General features: G+C 42.7%; 1 protein-coding gene across 9 annotated transcripts in view; it reads right to left on the reverse strand.

Moving 5' to 3' along the window:
* Positions 1-416: 416 nt before the first annotated feature.
* The window catches only part of LOC138815870 (endogenous retrovirus group K member 18 Env polyprotein-like), a 32,336-nt gene continuing 14,049 nt past the window's right edge, over positions 417-18,703 (reverse strand). For 3 of the 9 annotated variants that reach the window (XM_070005251.1, XM_070005248.1, XM_070005249.1), the window contains 3 exons: positions 15,123-15,207; positions 11,437-11,657; positions 8,396-10,350 (listed from right to left, as the gene is read on the reverse strand). In XM_070005251.1, coding sequence (XP_069861352.1) covers positions 10,055-10,350; positions 11,437-11,657; positions 15,123-15,190 — 585 coding nt within the window. In that variant the 5' untranslated portion in view covers positions 15,191-15,207 and the 3' untranslated portion in view covers positions 8,396-10,054. Of the gene's footprint in view, positions 2,579-8,395; positions 10,351-11,214; positions 11,658-15,118; positions 15,208-18,703 lie in introns of those variants that run through there. The other 6 variants (XR_011368514.1, XR_011368512.1, XR_011368513.1 and 3 more) reach the window with 6 other exon arrangements.

The raw sequence follows: 18,703 nt of genomic DNA on the forward strand, positions 1-18,703 counted from the left end.
TTGACAAAGATTTTTTTCTATGCTTTTCAAAAAATCAGTTATTTTTCAGTAGTATAAATATTATAAGTTATAGAAGTTTTTTAAAGTTCCAAAGTGAATTGAATATAAAACAAAAAGCACTTAATATTACCAGTTTCTATGACTCTGGTAGAAAACCTGTAATACTGTGGCCTTTATGAAGGAGGAGAGGGAAGACTGGTCATGAAATGTTGGGAAGAAGAGTTTCCAATTGACTGTTTGAAACCCAATCTTCTGCCCCCCACCCCAACAGGCAGAGGCTTGAACTCAGGGATTAGGTGCTGTCTTGAGCTTCTTCTGCTCAAAGCTAGCATTCTACCACCTGAATCATGGCACCACTTCTAGCCTTTTCTGAGAAGTTTGTTAGAGTTGAGAGACTTATGAACTTTTATGTTTGGGATTGACTTCACATCTCAGTCTCCTGAGTAGCTAGGATTATAGTTGTTAGCTTCCCATGCCTGGCTTACATTCCACACTATTGAACACATAAAATTCAATTAGGAGGCTAAGATCTGGAGAATGGTGATTCAAAGCCAGGCCAGGCAGAAAAGTCTGCAACTCCATCTTCAACAAGCAAAGAGCTGGACTTGAGCAGTGGTTCAAGTAAGGTGAGTATGAGACCCTGATTTCAAATACCATTATGGGCAAAAACATAACAAAATAAAGCAATGCCCCAAATTAAAATAATAAAATTGCTCAATACCAAAATAATGGTCATTAAATAATGGTTTGAAAAGTAGAAAACAAATACACCCCTCCATAAATCCACATATAAAAATCTTCCAGCCAGATACCGGTGGCTCAAGCCTGCAATCCTAGCTACTCAAGAGGTTGAGATCTGAGGATCATGGTTCAAAGCCAGCCCAGGCAGGAAAGTCCCTGAGACTCTTATCTCAATAAACTACTCAGAAAACCAGAAGTGGCACTGTGGCTCAAGTAGTAGAGTGCTAGCCTTGAGCTGAAGAATGAGGGACGGTGCTTAGGCCCAGAATTAAAGTCCCATGACTGACAAAACAAAAAACAAAATCCAAAAAACAAAAAACAATAAACAAAAAAGAAACTTCCACAAAATATTTGAAATGGGTGAATTTTCAATAAGGAAACAACATTTTTCTTTCTGTTTTTTTCTTGCAACAGCAAAAGAGATGGTTTATTGTACATGTGTCACACTTGGCCACAACTATGAACAGAACTAGTCCAGAATGTCACAGGTCTGGGGCACAGGATCATCAGGGGATGCTTGGTTATGAGCAAGGTGTGTCTTTCAGAGATGATCTTGGCAATGAAAGTTCTGGATCCACTGGGAAATCACAGCGGCATGCAGTCCAACATCTCAGCGTCCCAGCCTATGGCATTCCTTATTCCTCCTGCTCCTCTGGCCTTGATGGGTGCACAAACTGGTTTACTTAGACCTCTGCCTCATCTTTCTTCTTTTGCCCTTCAGCCTGCGCATTCGCTTCCTCTACTTGGCTCTCATGGTGCTGTTTTTTCTAGGAAGATGGTGCTAAGGCAAAGAGCAGGAAACAACATTTTTCTACCTAAAGATGTCTGTGGGGTTAACAGTGGAAGAAATAGATTTATTACCAGATATTTAGACCAACATGCCAATTCTGACATATCTATGATGATAGAGACTAGCTTTAGAATGATAAAAATAAACCAAAGGACTACATCCCAAAGTACTGGACAAGGCTAACAAAGCAGAGTAGGGCATCAGGGTATAGGGTAAGAGCTATGTAGAAAAACTAGTTGTTCCTACAATGAAAAGTATTACCAGGCCTAGCAATTCAAGTTCGCCATACCAAGTAGATTTTGAAAAATAGTCTGTTACTTATTATATTAAAGAAAAATTTAAACTTGTAGGCTCTTCAACTTTATATCAAACAACCTAAACTTTGCTCAGGGGACATGGTACTTAATATTTGGATCATCAAGTGCCAATTCCAAATTTAATTATACAAATAATAACTCTACTAATAGAGAATGTTAATGGTTTCTTACAGATGGAGCTGAAGGTAAAACTGCTAAGACTTTTCCCACGTAAGAGACTATTCTTATTACACCTCTTCCCATGGTCTTCCAACTGCCTCAGTTCATTCATTTTTTTTTTAACCAAACTCGAATATTTCCACTTTATTCACCCAGATGTCCTTTTAACACTTCAAAGGCTGTTTTTGAGAAATAATAAAATTTTCAAAAGCACAAAAAATGCCACCCAAGTTAAGAAGTTTTGAGATCAAGCAGATGAAAGGGAAAATTTGAGTAAGGAGCGAGTTTAGTGTCCTAGCCATGACAAAATCCTAAGAGTTAGTGAGTGAACACATGACTCTGCACATATCCACAGAGTTGAGGTCACATGATGATTCTGGCTCCTGGTCCTCCTCTTTGCTTTCCTGGTCTGACACACCATTCTCTGGGATGCTGAGCTCTTCTTTAGGCTTTCTTCATTCCCCTCCAGTAACTCCTGCTTTATAGGCTTGCACAAGATAGTCTTTTTCTTCATTTTGATATTTGGTTTAGGTTGAGAAAGCTATTTTTTCTCCAATTCAATGCTGTTTGCCTATAAAAATCACAATAAGAAAAACCCAACTAAGACAAGCATCCTTGGTTAAAGGCATTCTAGGTTGTAATCTCTGAACTTTTAGGGCCTACTTTACTCTTGGCTTTGACTGTCTTTTGTCTTCCTTCTCAATCAAACTCTCCCCATCCCCACTGCTAGGACTTGAACTCAGGGCTTAGAATCTGTTCTTGTTTGCTTTTTTTCCCCCTCAAGGTTAGTGATTTTCCACTTGAGCTGCAGTTCCACTTCCATCTTTTTGGTGATTAATTGGAGATAACTAAACCATGATGCTCAGATCTCAGCCTTCTGAGTAGCTAGGATTACTCAATGAATTTTCAGGAAGAGGCATCATGATGTTATGGGATTTCATGAAGTCATAAATATGATGATACCCAAAACCTTGAACAAGGACATTCTCAACTTCACCCCAGCATAACCATTGAAGTGAGGGATTTTAAACACTTATACATTAGTACTGCTCATATTCCCCTCAGACTTCAGGATCACACATCACTTTTGACTATCAAGCCTCACTGGTTACCTGGAACTCCCAACAACAGTTTCTGCTTTCCTTTTACTTGGAGACCTGAAACTTGAAGATTAGGATTTACTTTGTTCAATTTTGAGTCTCCTCGGTATTTTTCTTCAATTTTTGTTAATCAGTTTTAACTTGAAGTGATACTCTGCTAAGATCAAGGCAACCTAAGACATAGCATATCATTTTTAATTGTCTCTTTGCTTAGTTTACTTTAATCAAAGGATTAAGAAATCTATTATAAGGTTTTTGGTGGGGGTAGCATTGTGAAGGGAAGGGCAAATGGACAAATGTGGTGGAAGTACTTTATGTGCTCCTACAAAAGTAAACAATGAAGGTGGGGGAAAGTGGCTCACAACTTTAATCCTATCTATTCAGAAGGTTGTAAGCAGGAAAAATCAGTGAGTCTTATCTCCAAAAAACTACCAAAAGAAAGGAAATGGGTTGTAGCTCATGTGGTAGCATGCTAAGATTAAGCAAAAGGAGCATAGATATGATACTCAAGCCCCGAGTTCAAGACCTAGAATAAGCACAAAACAAACTAACAAAACCTGCTGAAATTGCTTTAAGAAGGGTCTATGAGAGAAAAATGGTTAGGGTAGATTTGATTTGGGAACATTTGGTATCTGTCACAGTATATGCGAATAGATCCACTATAGGTTGCTCTGGAAATATTATTCCTTGTTCCATTATGAGCTATTTGGATTCACTATTTCAGTGTGAAGTGATATTTCTTGAGAGAAAATTGTCAGTTTGGAGCCCAGCACTGCTGGATCATGCCTATAGCCTTAGCTGCTCAGGAGGTGGAGATCTGAAGACCAATGTTTGAAGCCAGCCCATGAAAGAAAGTCCATGAGACTCATCTCCAAAAAACTACTAAAACACTCCTGGAAGTGGTGCTGTGACTCAAGTGGCACAGCACTAGTCTTGAGCAAAATTAGCTCAAAGACAGCACCCAAGCCCTCAGTTCTAACCCCAGGATCAGCATATACACAGAAAAATTTTAGTATGACTTCTGAACGAGGTTTTGTACCATTTTTCCATGAGTTCATTTTCAGACAGCACTATGTCCTGTGGGAGGCTTCTGTGTTCTGGCTTACATGGCATTTCTATTAGATGATATGTAATAGGCATCTACACAAAATTCCCTCACTCAAATTATATTCTTCAGTTAACAATCTATTATGGGAAAGAATTGAATTTCCCCATTTGTTTAAGTACTCAATGAATTTAACAGTATAAATTTGTAGATTGCTATTTAAGTTATATTCCATTTCTATTAGTTTACGCTCTTAAAGTTCTTATTCTTAGTTTATGTAAGTATGTATGTATGTATGTATTTTGTTGGCCATGGGGTCTGAACAAAGGGCCTGGGAGCTGTCCCTCAGCTTTTCAGCTCAAGGCTAGTGCTCTACCACTTGAGCCACAGTACCACTTTCTGCTTTTCTGCTTATGTGGTTCTGAGGAATTGAACCCAGGGCCTCATGCATGTGAGGCAAGCACTCTACCATTCAGACACCTTCCCAGCCCCTCTTTGTTTAGTTTTAAAGTGCCTTTAATGACCTTTCTTAATATAAGATGATATAATTCTATAACTATATCTAGTTTTTTTAATAGGTTGATGATTTCCCATAGATTCACCGCCATCAAAAGATACAAAGTATTTCCTTCACCCTTAAAAGAACAGCCAACTTCTGTTTCCTCAGAAGTTGCACAGAGGTTCTTCCTGCAGAGTATCTCATACTTATATCTAACACCATGTGACAGAACAGACAATAACAATGTCTTGTTATTCTGTTATCCTCAGAAAATAAAATGCTATTCAAAAAGACTTTGGACCTTTGTTTCCTCATGTTATTTATAATTTAAGGGAGCTCAATGCCAGACATTATTATTTTCTGTAGTTGTATGTTACAAGATCTACATTCATTCCCATGGAATATTTTATTTTTGTTGGGTGTGGTGGTCCTTGTACTAGGGCTTCAACTCAGGACCTGGTAATGTCACTTCAGATTTTTGCTCAAGGCTGGGACTCTTCCACTTGAGCTACCTCACTGCTTCTGGCTTTTTAGTGTTAACTGGAAATAAGACTGGGTAGGTGATGGAGTGGGTATGACTGTGATACATTGTATCCATGTATGGGAACGTCACAACCTCCTTCTTGTACAACCAATACTTGCTAATAAAAAGAAAGATAATTAGAGGTCTAATTGTTCACAGTAAGTTTCTTGTAATTTCCCTTCTTATGTCTTTCTCATTTTTTTCATGCTAGCATGTGTTCAGTGCTGACCCTTAGCTCTTTTTCTTATGGCTAGTACTTCAGCCACAGCTCTAGTTCATTTTTGCTAGTTAATTGGAAGAAAGAAACTATCTGATATTTGTGCCTAGGTTGTCTCTGAACCTCAGTACTCAGATCACAGCATCCTGAGTAGCTAGGATTACAGGTGAGAGCTACTCAGATCCTTGTTGTCTCCTAAATTATCCCATGTCCATTTCACAATGGCAGTCCATTTCCATGCTTCCCAGCTTTGCAGAAATAGCTTAATTATAATCCAACACCAAGTCTAACCTCACCACAGATGCTATTTTTTGTGTCATACTCTGACTATAGACACCCTTCTCCTGGCTGATGCATTGCAACAACCTAGATGGCTCTCATACTACGCCACAAGGATAGGAAGCCAGGAAACACTAGCTTAGAAGCTGTTAAATCAGAGGAGCAAAAAGATATCGTAGTGCATTCTGCTGTGATCTTATTCTGATTTAAACAGCCTTGTCATCTATTACCAGGAGTAGCTTTGACATCACATTCTGAGTAGTGACTGGGTGTAAGCTGGTGTGTCCGAGCTGACTATAGTATTGTCCTGAGCCTGTGCAGACTGAAGAGACAAGCCAGTGCCAGTAGCACACACATTGGAATAACAAAGCAACCTATAGTTAGGCATTGCCACTCTTTGTTATAGAGTAATGAATGAATGACTCTCTAATTTCTTGACAAGAAATTCCTGCAGACCCATATGCAGCTGCCTCATCAGAGCAAGTAAAGAGCATGGTGCTGCCTGGAGGAAACACTGTGAGAAGCTGCCAGAAAGCATCTGTTTACTGGACTCATGGGGCTCCTCTGTCCTCTAGAATTAATGACAAATGAGGAGCAAACACCTCCCCCTCTAGGCAGACATACACAGGAAGAGCATTGCCACAGCACAACAGGGGACTCCCAAGACATACACTTGATCTGTGCTGTCAGAACTGAGAGTTTTATTTTTGGGGGGGAGGGTCCGGTTGTGGGGCCTGAACTCTGGGCCTGTGCCCTGTCCCTCAGCTCTTCAGCTCAAGGATAGTGCTCTACCACTTGAGCCAAAGCGCCACTTCCGGCTTTCCATTTTGCTTATATGGTGCTGAAGAATCGAACCCCCGGGACTCAGGCATGCAAGGCAAGAGCTCTACCACTGAGCCAACTTCCCAGCCCCAGAGCTGAGTTTTTAATGACACTTCATCCCACAGTGCTCCCTAAACCTTCAACCCAACCCTGCTCCTTTCATGTCCCTGACAATGTTTAGAGGCATCCAACATCCAGACTGAAGATGTTCCTTCATGTTTGGAGTAAGTCTGATCAGACTTTATATGGATCCACTGCTCAGTCAGGACTCTCGATCCCTCCCATCCCCATTTTGATAATGTGTGTCTCTTGACCTATTCCTGTCTTCTCTTTTCAAGATTCAGTCAGGGCCGGGTACAGGTGGCTCACACCTGTAATCCTAGCTACTTAGAAGTCTGAGATCTGAGGATCGTGGTTCAAAGCCAGCCCAGGGAGGAAAGTCCGTGAGACTCCTATCTCCAATAAACCACCAGAAAACCAGAAGTGGCTCTGTGGCTCAAGTCGTAGAGTGCTAGCCTTGAGTTGAAAAGCTCAGGGACATCACCCAAGCCAAGCCCAGAGATCAAGGCCTATGACTCAAAAATAAATAAATAAATAAATAAAAGAAAGCAAAAACATACAAAGCTCAGAATGGCAAGCAGCTGAAAACAGGATGGAATAAACCAACATTATCTATGACAGTTTTCAGATTATGCAGAGAAATGCCTGCATTGTTGAAGCCCAAGCCCATCTGATAGCTGAGTTTTAGCTGGCTGGCATGCCCATGATGCCAGGTAATGGTATTCACCAATTTTGTGATATTATTGGATGAGACCAATAGGCTTCAAGTTGGGAAGCTGAAAATTTTCTATTGATCTAGAAGGAGAAATATATCAAGACAAGAAATGGGATTAACACAATGCCAAAAGCAAAAGGCCATCCAATCCAAGGAAGACAGAATAACTCTGTCTCTGAAAAGATGATTCTCTCAAAGGAATCCTGAGCTGAGTATGGTGATCTATGTTTGCAATCTCTGAATTTAGGAGGCTGAGTCAGAAGTTAGGTTGAGACTAGCCTAAGTTCCATGCCAAGAGAAGAACACAAAACCAAAGCTCATCTTACAAAATAAAAGAAGGACTGGGAATGTGGCTTAGTAATAGAGTGCTGGCCTAGCACATACATGAAGTCCTGGGTTTGGTTCCTCAGTACCACATAAAGAGAAAGGCTGGAAGTGGTACTGAGGCTTGAGTGGCAGAGTGCTAGTCTTGAGCAAAAGAAACTCAAAATGAATGGTGTTAGGAAAAATGTAAAATTAATGAAATAACATCTCTCTCCCTCCCCTATATCCCTTCCTGCTTTCCTCCCTCCCTCCTTTTCTCAGTACTAGGGTTTATACAAAGGATTTCATGCTTAGGCAGGTGTTTAACTCTTAATCCACACTACGGCCTTTTTGTACTTTAGTTTTTAAGTTAGGGCATCCTGTTTTCTTCCCATCCCAGGACCAGCCTCCCATCTAGCTGAGATTATTGGAATCAGCCCAGCTTGATGATTGTGATCAGATCTCACTTTTTGCCTGGGTTGATCTTGGATTGCAATCCTCTCAATCTATGCCTCCCAAGTAGATGGTACTACAGGAGTGATCTATTATGCTTAGCCTTTAAAATGATCACTTAGAGCTGGGCACAAGTGGCTCCTGCCTGTAATCCTAGCCACTCAGGAAGCTGAGATCTGAGGATCGAGATTCAAATCCAACCAGTGCAGGAAAGACCATGAGACTCTTATCTCCAATAAACCACCAGAAAACCTAAGTGGTCCTGTGGCTCAAGTGGTAGAGTGCTAGCCTTTAGCTGAAGAGCTAAGGGACAGCAGTACCCCGGCCAAGAGTTCAAGTCCCAAGACAGACAAAAAAAATCACTTAGGAAGATAAAAGAAAAACTCCTGAATTCTCACATTTATTTAAATAGCGGCTGCCAGTCATATTTCATAAAGCACTTATGGGGCCCATGAAGTCTTTTATTTTTAAAATACAATAAAATAGTACTAGAGCAGTTGGGATATTGTTCTGCCAGTAACACAACTGTAAGAGGCTCGGAGGGAGCAAGCAAGCCGGCTACAGGCCAGCTCCACCGCCGCTTCTTCTGAGCAGCAAGCAGCCATGACTGGGGCACAGGCTCCTCAGGCCAGACCCTGCAGGCAGGGCAGCCCCTCCAAATCCCTCCAGTGGCTGACCTCAGGCCTCAAAGGCTCCAGCGCCGAGCTTCCTGGGCTCATCCCTAGGCTGGAGGTGCAGTGTGAAACAGCAAAGGAGCCAGCGAGACTCCTCCAGTGTCAGGGCAACCAGGCAGGAGTGGAGCCAAATGGCCAAACTTGCAGCAGCGACTGCAGCAGTTGTTGCTGCCTCGTGCAGCATGGGCCAGGGCTCCTGCAGCTGCTCAGGCACAGCCAGAGGTGGAGAAAAACTCCAGGACTGACACAGCCCCCTTCCACCCAATCTGCCTAAGATCTGGGAGCTGGAGTGGGAGCAGAAGGAGAGGGGTTCATATGGGTGTTGGAGGCATAGGCCTGCAAAACCCCATTTGAGCACCTGTGTGCCCTGAGGGTGCATACAGACATGCATCCCTTCCTTCCAATTTATTTATTTTTGTTGGTTGTGGGGCTTGAACTCTGGGCCTGGACGCTGTCCCTCAGCTCTTCAGCTGAAAGCAAGTGCCCTACCACCTGAGCCACAGGACCACTACCAATTCTTCTCGGGGAGGAAGGGACACCCTTTCCTCCATGCTGGGCAAAGGTTCTGCCCCGGTGCAAGACTCAGGTAATGGTTTGCTCAAAGTACCATTCGTGCTTCATCTACTTAACCACGTAGAACAATGCCTGGAGACCCCCCCCCCCATGTGTAAATCACCTGTGCTTTACCTACTTTTACAACCTTGTTTAGTGGAACTGCTCCACATTTGTTGACAAGGATTAGCTTTTTCTGTTTAAACTCTCATTGTCTGTGCTCCCATAAAACTGTTTAACTCTCTGCCCCTGACTGAAGATTTACTTCTCCTGCTTGTGTGCTGTATATAAGCATGTGATGTTCCAATAAATTTTGTCTATACCCACATGGTGTAGTCCCTTCTTGCCTATACCACACATCGTGTTCCCAGATCCCTTTGTGGAAACAGCAACAGATGGGGTTATGCCGGTTGATGCCTCTGACATCTCCCCCCTTTTTTGTTTTTTAAGTACAACCGTAAGCAAGAGATCCTTTGCAGAAGGGATTTGCAGAAACTATTTTGGAATGTAGACAGCAATATCTTGACAAGACATAATGCAATCAATCCTGTAGAAACACTATGGGTAAAACTGTGCCACCAGGTTCGAGGGTCCAATTGGTTTAGCACAGATGCAATTCCCTCAGCCAGACCTTCATATCCCACCCCAGGGAGTTGTGCCAAGAAAGTCTCAATGACTTCCTGCTGTAACTAGTGGATGTCCCAAGTCAAATTTCCTTGCAAGACTGGCAGGTGGTAGTGAAGTCCCTGCCAAGTAATGTTAGAAGTGTTGAATCAAGTAGGAGTGATGCACAGTTTATTGAGCTCTAATCACACTTGAAGGTTAGCTGTTTCTGCAGATCAATTATCTGGTCTCCCATCCACTGCACCGTGTGTTGCAGGGTGTTCAGACGGGAATCAATGTCCTGTTTAATATTGTGCTGATGAGTCCATAGCTGGTGACAGTCCAGCCACTTCTCTACAAAGTCCTTGGTTTGGATGGAGGAATGCAGGGCCACTCCGGCAGTCGCAGCAGTCATGGTGATAGCAGTCATTTCAAGGATCACAGCTACACTCAGACCCAGGAATCTCCTAGTTCTCTTCAGCAGTTGCTGGAAGACTCCTGTCAACAAACCAACAGTGGGGCTCTCCTGCCAAGGTCGGGTGAGGTTAACAGGCACCCAGACCCCTAAGCGAGATCTTAATATCAGGAGAGACTGAGAAGTCATATTAAAAGAAATAGTATGATTTAAGCATGTAAAGAGTCCAGGCTGCGTGGGTTCTCATTGATTGACACTGTCCCTGTGGGCTAGGACATAGGAAAGTTTAATACAACCCTGTACAGTAAAAGAATGGTTCCTGTAAAATGTATAATTTGCCTCATGGGCCCTAGTAAAGTGACCAATCCAATTCTGAGTTGTATAAAATTGCGTGGCAAGTTTTATAAATGCCACTGCTCAGGCCCTAAGTGTCCCCTGAAGTTTATATGTGGCCTACGAGGCACAAGGCCTCCATCATGTCAGGTGAGCAAGCCAATGGGTTCTACATGATTTATAACTCCATTGTATAGACGTCACCATCAGAAGAATTATTAGTATACCAATCACCAACATGCTTTTCAGAATAATTGGCAATGAAACATCCATGAGGACCTCAATCTATAAATGAGATGTTATCATTATGCTGTATAATCTTTCCTCTAGGGTTTTGACACTGAGACCACTGAATAGAAACATAAACAAAATTCAATAATTAATGTCCTGGCATACTAGGTTAGGTGGTCGCCCAGTCTTATTTGTATAAGAATGATCCTTACCAATAAAATTTAAGGAAATTGTGCTGAATAGCCCCATATGATTGTTGATTTTATCATCAGGCAAGATGTATGCCCATACCTGTCTTCTGGTTGGTAAGCAAGGTGATGTCCCTAAACACAGTGGTAAAGACTCAAATCCTAAGGAAATAATATAAGGTATGCCTTCCTCACCTGGATGAGTAGGGTCTGCATGATCCCATGGTGGAGGAAAATACATGCTGTCATTTGTATACGCCACCGGACCTTGGTCTAGCTAATCCACTAATTTTAACAATGGTCGGTGAGTGACATAGGCCCAATATGCATGTTCACTACTCACTGCAGAAGTATTCACAAGCAGTGCAATCATGGCCAAAACAGATATTCAGGTATTCTAGGGGTTTTTGTACTGACCAGGGTGGCTTCGGTCTTGTGTCAACACCTTATTCTGACCCCATGTTGCTGGGGTCAAGCTGGTTTTCTTAAGATAAGGATGATGGCTTCCTCCAGACTTCAACCTTAGGTCTGCAAATCTGCGTACTAGATGTTCTTCCTCAGGGTTGTGTTGTGTTGTTTTTGCTTCTCTGGAGGTCGGATGAGTCAAAAAGGGACCCAGATGTTGCCAGTAGATCCATCTGGAATGATAGAAACGCTATTTTCACTTATGGGGCATTAGTCTTATTCTTCATTGATTAAATTTTTTAAACCATATGGGAATAGATAGTGAGGTGGTGCTAGAGGGATAAAATGCTTTTCAGCTTTAGTGAAAGGATCACTTTGAGTGAAATTTTAAACATTTAGAGTAAATAAGGTTAAGGCAAAAGTTCCCTTGGGGATTCCCCTTTTTTGTTTTTTTAATAATTGAAGCTTAAATGTTTTATGGGTGTGTAAACAGTTGGCATTAGTCTACACAGGTTCATTAAAGAAGTTTTACCTAGGGACTAACTTTAGTAAACTCCCCTAATATTTTTCTGATTGTACACTGGCTTTTAGAATATGGTGTGGGGTAGTTTGTCAAGGTGACAACTTTTTACTAATTACATTTTATTCCAAACTAGAGTTTAGGCATAATTTTTTAACTTTTCATAACTGTATGGACCCTTTGGGGGGCGGCTATAGCAGCATAGCCTGTTTAGTACTTTGGTTTGTAAAAGATTTAAATAGTCTAGGATGTTTAAAGGTAAGATCCATAAGAAGTTCCACTTGTAGGTGTTCAGTGGCAGTTTTGTAATTGACAAACAAGTTATAAAAGCAGACCTAACAGTTAGTGATTACAAATTGCATCAAGGCAAATAGGGTGGTTGAGTCCACACAACTGCCTGTAGACATCCTGGTATCTAGGCTGGAGATGGGGGCATTGCACCCAGCTTCAAGGCCTGGAGGTGGGACAAGTCTTACCTTGAAATCCTAGGAAAACATTACCTCCCCAAATGGGCGAAAGCATTGTTTAGCTCCTCAAATAGCCTAGGTGGGACAGGCAGGCCATCCTTTGGAATACAGATGTTTAGTGTAGCTCCTGGTGCTTAACTCTCTACTTAAGCCCTTATCTTTGAAAATTTAACATTTGGTCTAAATCCTGATATAAATGATCTTTTTAGTAATTATCAGACCACAATTTTGTTTTATTTTGGTGTTTATACCAATGTTTCTCTGCTTACCTGGGACTTATTTGTCTCAGTTAAATTTGAATTTTCTCCTTCCTTGTTCTGATTAATACCCTATCTCTTTACTTTTGATCTGGTCCTAACAATTTCATATTTTATTCTTAAACAAATTTATTTGGTTAGTGTCAGCCCAGAATTTACTGCCAATTAGGGTTTTAAGCACATACAGAGCAGTTTGGATTTAAGCTATTCCCCACAATTCACAACCTCAGCCTTTTACAGCCAACTATTACAAATGGTTGACAAGTTCTTGCCCAGTTATGCATGCTTATAAAGTAGCTTGCCATGACCTCCAGCTATGATCAATTTTAGAAGAGCCAAACATTATTGCCAAAGTCCCAGGAGTGCCTCTTTCTATGTTAGGGTAAACGCAACCTTGACATTTCCCTTGGTCACTGGACTTGAACTTAGTGCCTGAGTGCTGTTTTTCAGCTCTCCAGTGCAAGGATTGCACTTTGCCACTTCGGACTCCAAAGCAACTCTGCCCGCTTTTTTGGCACTCTGCTGGCTAGTTAGAGATGATAATCTTTCTCTGCCTGGACTGGCTTTGAACTGCAGTTTGTAGATCGCTCACCTTTGGTCCTCAGCTCCACCCTCATCTGGGCCCCCTCCCATTTCTGGAGTTCCCTCCATACAACTGGTCTCTCCCTCTCTCCACCCAGACCCACCTGAACTCCCATCTACCTCACTTCCTTTTCTCTCAGATACTTCTGCTACCAGGATGATGATGGAGGTCATGTGCTCCCTCTTGGGGGAAATATGGCTCCTCTAATAAACCTTGTAATAATCTTTCTCCTTTGCCTGCCTGCCTCTGCATGGTCCCATAGGATGGATGTGTCTGATCCTCTTTCACTGGTGGCTCCATACTGGGATAGGTTCCCCAGTGCATTTGCTCCCCCTGCACTTCAGAAGGGAGTTCAAACAGCTGCCCTGGGACCTATTCTGAGATCCTTCACTCCAGTCACCAGAGGACCATCAAGGTAACTTTCTCCTGACTGAGTGCTCTACCAGCCCATCCAGCCCCACTAATTAATTCCCACTCCAGGGTAAGTGACAAGTTTGTCTGAGGTCAGGGTTTCTGATTCCAATATCAGTGGTAAGGCCACCTGAGCCTTTCTGGGCTAACTGAGCCCCACCCTCACCATCTGACCAAAAACTTGGCCAAGTGCTGGAATTAGCCACTAGAGGCCTACCATGGCCCAAGGACCCACCTTGGACCAACATAAGGACAGTCTCCACTGGTGGGGCCACCACCTATTTAGGAGCCAACCTGCACTGCAGAGGACACTCTACTCTAGGCACATGGCTTCAGGTCACTTACCATGGGAAGGACACTAAATTTCTTTACATTAAGGCCACCTGGCCTTGGAGGGCTGTTGAGTCCCCATCATTAAATTTGGCCCCACATTTAAAACTCCACTTCTGAGAGTGCTTGAGCAAGTAGCTCTCTCTCTCTCTCTCTCTCTCCCTCCCCTTAAACTCTGCCTCTTGCCAAAATTACCTGCTTGTAACCTCTTTCACAAGTATTTCATATGCTAAACGCTTTGGTTAAGCCCTGGAAGAATGTAACCAGTAATTGCTTGTTTCTACTCATTAGATAGAAAATGGGTGAGTTTAAGTCTAAACTCCCTGAAATAAAGGCCAACAAGTTTGGATATTACCAAAAGTGTATTAATCTTCTCTCTAGCATTGAGCAAGTGGTGGATGTGCCAAATTGGCATCTTGGTACTTCAGCTTAGTACTACCCCTTCCTCCTCCCCTGTCCTGTGGTGCCATTATGCTAGGCCAAGTGTATGTTCCTATTGCCTCCTGTTCACTAGGTTTCTTGTTGGCAAAGTTTTGTATTTTAAAATGACCACATGGTTCCATCATAATTAGAAAATTAGTTCCACTAAAATTTCAAAACTTTAAAAGTCTATTTTAAAATCTAAGCACGCTCTATAATCTGTGCACAAACATGTCTGTCTGTGTCTTATTTGACTATATGTAAGTGATTATGGTTTCAAGGTTACTCTGCCTACTAAAAATCTTTGTCAATGGAAGCTGTGAATTAATCTAAATTGCTTTAAAACTTTGTGACCTGACTAAGCCAAAGAAAAAACAGGCAGTTTTAAAAGACCTTGGAAAAGGACTTAAAAAAGACAATGTCCTTTACAAAGTAAATGAAATTGGTAACTAAGTTTGCTGTGAATTATGTCATTCCTATGTCCATTTATGCTAAGAGTTAACTATTGTTCACTGACATGGCTAGTAAACTAAAGCTAAGGGTTTCATTCTCTGTTTTCTCCCCTGTGTGCCGATCAACTTCAATTAAGATCAAGGGACCAGAGTGACTATGCCCAGTCACAGCTGCCTAAACCAGTGGCACCAGCCTGCAAAAGCCAGTGTAAACCAGGTCTCTAACCAGTATATGTAGAAATATTGCAGGTTACCAACAGGAGGTGCAACAGTCCATACATGTTGGGAGATGCCACAGTCTCTCTCAGACTCTGGCCTTGCTTCATCTCACATGACCAAAAGCCTGTTAATTAAGGGTAAAACACAAGACACATTAGATATTTGGTTCTGTAAATGTTCATCGCCAGAAGTTAGACCATACGGGGTGTATGAGCAAAGGATAGAAATTGATTTCTATACTATTTTACAATTGGAGGTAAATTCCTAAAGGTAACAAAGACTGCAGAAAAAAAATATGGCCACTCTTTCTATTCACTGCCCACAGGACAGCCTACAGGCAAAGAATATACAGCCCAGTGTTTCAATGATGCATTTAAATGCAAATTAAAATAACTTTACAAAAAGGATTTAAAATGACATCCCCCTTGCAAAAATTTGAGAAGTTGTGGGGAGTGGCTGGCCTCCCAGACAAGTTTAAAAGATAAAATTTTCCTAAAGGTTTATTTCAAAGTAAAAAGAAATAGGATTATTCTAGTTTGCCCCTAAAATTTTTTGTAACAGTTGCCGGAAGGCCCACAGTAAAAGATAGGACAAGTTTGTCAAATGTAATTTAATAAGTAAAACCATGCTTATAAAACTACTTCCAGCCGGGCGCTGGTGGCTCACGCCTGTAATCCTAGCTACTCAGGAGGCTGAGATATGAGGATCACGGTTCAAAGCCAGCCCGGGCAGGAAAGACCGTGAGACTCCTATCTCCAATAAACCACCAGAAAACCGGAAGTGGCTCTGTAGCTCAAGTGGTAGAGCGCTCGCCTTGAGCTGAAGAGCTGAGGGACAGCGCCCAGGCCCAGAGTTCAAGCCCCATGACCGACAAAAAAAAAAAAAAAAAAAAAAAAAAAAAACTACTTCCAATGACCATCTTTGTTGCTTTTAATTGGAGTAAAAGTGACTGTTTGTAAAAAAAAAAAAAAAAAACAAAAAACTCATTGATCTGCAGTTTGAAGCCAGTCCAGGCACAGGCAGACTAAAGTCCCTGTGAGATTGTCATCTCTAATCTGCCAACAGAGTGCTCAAAGCTGAGTTGTTTTGGAGTTTAAAGTGGCCAAGTGCTAGTCCTGAGCTGGAGAGCTGAGGGACAGCACTCAAACCCTGAGTTCAAGTCCAGCGACTGACCAAGGAAAGTGCCAAAGATGTATTTATCCCAACATAAGAAAGGCACTCCAGGGACCCTGACAATGTTAAAACATCCAGAGGCAATTACAAACAAATGTTTGGATGACAAAAGTGGTATCAGGTCCTGAGTTACTTGAGCTTGGTCCTCCAAAAAATTGATCAAGCCAGAAGGTCATAGAAAGATAAGTTTGTAAACATGCCTATCACCCATGTTGGTCTAACTGGGCAAAACTTTCCAGAGATCTGTGATAGTGGGTAATAAAAGCTAAGATTGTAGAATGTAAATCCCAAAACCCCTGTATCTCCTCAAAGTCCTAATTGGCAGTAACTTTTGAGCTGGTTAAATTCATCTGTTGAAAAGCTTGTAGAGCTGAGATTATGTTCCTATTGAGATCTGTCTAAAGGCCTACATAGGTAGGCATTCCTCTGCCAGACAGAAAATGCTTTTATAAACCAGGGTGTTAAACAGGCTATGCTGCTGTAGCCCAAGAAAAGGCCTGTACATTTGTTATAGGTTAAATGTTGTCTATAAGCCACTTTAAGCAGGCTACCCAGAGGCAGTGGGTCATAGAGTGCCAATCAGTCTCAGGTTAAAAGCATCTACTGGGCTTTCTTTTAAAAATCTCTGACAAGTAATTGTTAGTCAATTGTGAACAAGTTATAGGTAACCTCCATTTCATTGATCTCCTTGTTGCTTTAACTGGAAATAAAAAGAGCTTTTGTAAGAAAGTTCAAAGCCATCCTGGGCACACAAAAAAAAATCCTTCTAAAACTCCATCTCCCTACTAATCAGCACAGAACCAGGACTATCCAGCCAAAGGCTGAAAGTGGCATTGTGACTCTAAGTAGTAGAGCATTAGCCTGGAACAGAAGGACTCAGGGACAGTGCCCAGGCCTTGAGTCCAAACTGTAAATGCCAACCGGGACAAGCTATCCCAGGAATGGATGTTGAGACAATGGCCAGGACAAAGTCAGTCCTGACCATGGAAAACCATGGAAAAGAGTAAGAGATGCTACCCTAAATGGAGTCACTTTATGCTTTATGCATTGTTTCTGGCAAAACTGGGGCTTCAGCTTCCACCCCCACTACAAAGGCAGAGGAGGGGTCCCGCAGAGCAGTGGGGACCTCACAGATGAAGTCCTTCAGGGGAGGGGGCCTCACAGAAGAGGCTGCAAAAAGGGGTGTACCTCACTGGGAGGCCGCAGAAGTGAGAGTGCATTGTGGGGAGGCCACAGAAGTGAGAGTGCCTTGTGGGGGAGGCCGCAAAAGAGGGGAGGGCCTCACAGGGGAGACTGCAGAGGAGGGGAAACTGCAAAGGCACAGAGGAGGAGTTTAAACTTAAACTCATCCATACTTTTACCTTCAGTTACAAGGGAGAGGGAAAGAGGGAGAGGGAGAGGGAGAGAGGAAGAGAGGGAGAGAGGGAGAGAGAGAGAGCCAGAGCTATCTGCCCAAGCACTCACAGAAGTGGAGTTTTAAATTTGGGGCAAAATTTGATTGAAGGGCTCAGCAGCCCTCCAAGGCCCAGGTGACCTTAATGTAAAGAAATTTAGTGTCCTACCCATGGTAAGGGACCTGATTCCACGGGTCTATATTAGAGTGTTCTCCACAGTACAGGTTGGCTCCTAAAGGGGGTGGTGGCCTTGCCAGTGGAGAATGTCTTCATGTTTGTCCATTTGCATTCCTTGGGCCATGGAGGAGGGTTCCTTGGGCCAAGGTAGGCCCCTGGCACTTGGCTAAGGTTTGGCTCTGATGAGGGGAAGGGGGGCTCAGTAAGTCACAGAGGCCCAGGTGGCCTTACCACTGAGATATCAGAATCAGAAACCCAGACCTCAGATAAACTGGTCACTTACCCTGGAGTGGGATTTAATTAGCAGTGTTGGATAGGCTGGTAGAGCGCTCAGTCAGGAGAAAGTTACCTTTGTGATCCTCTGGTGACTGGCATATAGGATCTCAGGATGGGTCCCAGGGAAGCTGGTTGAACCTCCTTCCGAAGTGGAGGGAGGATCAAACCCACTGGGGAGCCCATCCCCACAGGGGCGACCAATGTAAGAGGATTAGAAAAAATCCATGCAAGGGGACCATGCAGAAGCAGGAAGGCAAAGGAGAAAGATTATTACAAGGTTTTTTAGAGGACCCATATTTCCCCCAAGAGGGAGCACATGACCTCCATCACTATCCTGGTAGCATGAGGATCTGAGGGAAAAGGAAGTGAGGTAGATGGGAGTCCAGGTGGGTCTGGGCAGAGAGAGGGAGGGGTCAGTTGTATGGAGGGAACTCCAGAAATGGGAGGGGGCCCAGGTGTAGGTGCTCATACTTCGAGCTCATGAATCTACCTGATTCTGGGGCCTGGATGAGTTGCCTTGATCTCTTCTAAGTCATTTACCATATGAGGCTTTTCTGAACTCATACATCACTGCAAATTGCTAGCATTCCTCCCTAGCAC

The sequence above is a fragment of the Dipodomys merriami genome, unplaced genomic scaffold, assembly GCF_024711535.1.
Source record: "Dipodomys merriami isolate MVZ:Mamm:240054 unplaced genomic scaffold, mDipMer1.0.p SCAF_678, whole genome shotgun sequence".
Taxonomy (NCBI): Eukaryota; Metazoa; Chordata; class Mammalia; order Rodentia; family Heteromyidae; genus Dipodomys; species Dipodomys merriami.